Source organism: Mesitornis unicolor, unplaced genomic scaffold (genome assembly GCF_000695765.1).
Source record: "Mesitornis unicolor isolate BGI_N332 unplaced genomic scaffold, ASM69576v1 scaffold28627, whole genome shotgun sequence".
Lineage (NCBI taxonomy): Eukaryota > Metazoa > Chordata > Aves > Mesitornithiformes > Mesitornithidae > Mesitornis > Mesitornis unicolor.
Genome location: NW_010196223.1, coordinates 8074 through 9642, shown reverse-complemented (window position 1 = coordinate 9642; position 1569 = coordinate 8074). Strand labels below are relative to the sequence as shown.

At 45.2% G+C, this 1569-nt stretch overlaps 1 protein-coding gene across 1 annotated transcript in view; it reads left to right on the top strand.

Annotated features, from left to right (window-relative positions):
- Positions 1-1156, top strand: part of EMC8 (ER membrane protein complex subunit 8) — a gene marked incomplete at its 5' end in the record, with an annotated part of 2873 nt that extends 1717 nt beyond the window's left edge. Inside the window, 2 exons of the mRNA XM_010188398.1 lie at positions 404-498; positions 792-1156. Coding sequence (XP_010186700.1) covers positions 404-498; positions 792-951 — 255 coding nt within the window. The remainder of the gene's footprint in view (positions 1-403; positions 499-791) is intronic.
- Between the last annotated feature and the right edge of the window lie 413 nt (positions 1157-1569).

Sequence of the window (1569 nt, the reverse complement as noted above, 5' to 3'; positions counted from 1 at the left end):
TCCCTCCCAATGCTCTGGGGAGGAGATGCAATGACCTGAAGCCAGTGGAGTTCTTAGTAACTCTACAAAGAGACTGCAGGCAGCTCTCTGCTGTCTTGGAGGAAGTGGAGACACACTCTGCTTGTGAGGTTTGAGTGAAGGCAGTGCAGTTGTGGCTTCAAACCCCCTTCTGAGGCTTAAACTCTTGTCTTACATGAAACAAATGGTGCTTTGTCTCCTTGCCGCAGTGGCGAAGGATGTTGGCAGTTCAAACGTATAGAATTCAGTTCTTTTGAACAGTGGACGACTTAGTGGAAGGTGGCCTGTTCGTAAAAACTGCCTTGTTTATTATTATTATTATTTAATCTCTTTACTGGGGATCTTGAGGAGGAAACTAAGGTGGTATTTTTCTGTTGCACACCAGGTCGATAACACCAAGTTCACGATGGAGTGCGTCGAGCCTGCCATTCACGTGTACGAGCTCCATGAGAACAAGTGGAGGTGCAAGGACCCGCATGTGTAAGTAAACCTCAGAGTTTATTTGTGATCGGGTAGCGAGCAAAAACGAGTTGCCTGATTAAAGGCAAAACTTCAATTGCTGCTGAATGACACTGTGAGGGTGTGGGTGGAGCTGACAGTGATTTTAAAGCTGATTTTTACTGTAGTGAGAGAGAACAACCAGCTTCTGCAGCCAGGCAGCGATGTGACAACCATGACCACGCTGCAGAGTGTGGCTCAGTTTCCACAGCGGAGGAGGTGGTGGCGATTTTTCTCTGCGATTCCTATTTATTCCTGGTTATTTTACATCCTAGTGATTTTTGCGAAGATTGGACCGAAGCCCAGAGAATCGCTGCCTCTCTCTTGGACAGCAAGTCCTACGAGACGCTTGTAGATTTCGATAATCACCTGGATGATATCCGCAACGACTGGACAAACCCAGAGATCAACAAAGCCGTCCTCCACCTGTGTTAGAAGGGTTTCTACTGACTAACTTATGGGCGTTCCCGCTGTGTACTGAAGAGAGAAAAATGCTATTTTTGAATGTAAATAGAATAATATTCAGTACCTTGTGTGGAAACCTGACTGATTAAAAAGGAGTGGCGTGTCACACTGCAGTGATGTGTCCGTAAGCCATTGAACCTCTGTTTTTGTGAGATTCCTTGGAAGAACTGCAAACTGTTGGTTACAGCCGTCCTCGTGGACGCCATCCTGCTTGTAGTGAAGGTTGCTCTTCCTTCAAAACCAGAACTACTCCTGCTTGTCCCTACTGTTCATATTACCAAGTTTTGACTAAGCTTTTCTAATCCTTAGAGAGATTACTTTTTAAAAACGTGTGGAAATACCTTTCAGCAAAATCAGTCTTGTGCTCAGATGGCAAATTTGAAGGTCAAATACATAAAATGTAAGGGTAACTGTTTCTTTTGGCCTGGCTTGGAAATGTTCTTCTATCGGTGCAGTACAATGCAAAGTGCTGAAGATGATGTCCCATGCTCGTGTGTCACCTGTTTTGCAGTGGTTTTAGCACCACACGGCAACCAGTAACGTGTTAAAGCAGTATTCCCAAATTCCTGCTCTCTGCCAGCATACGAC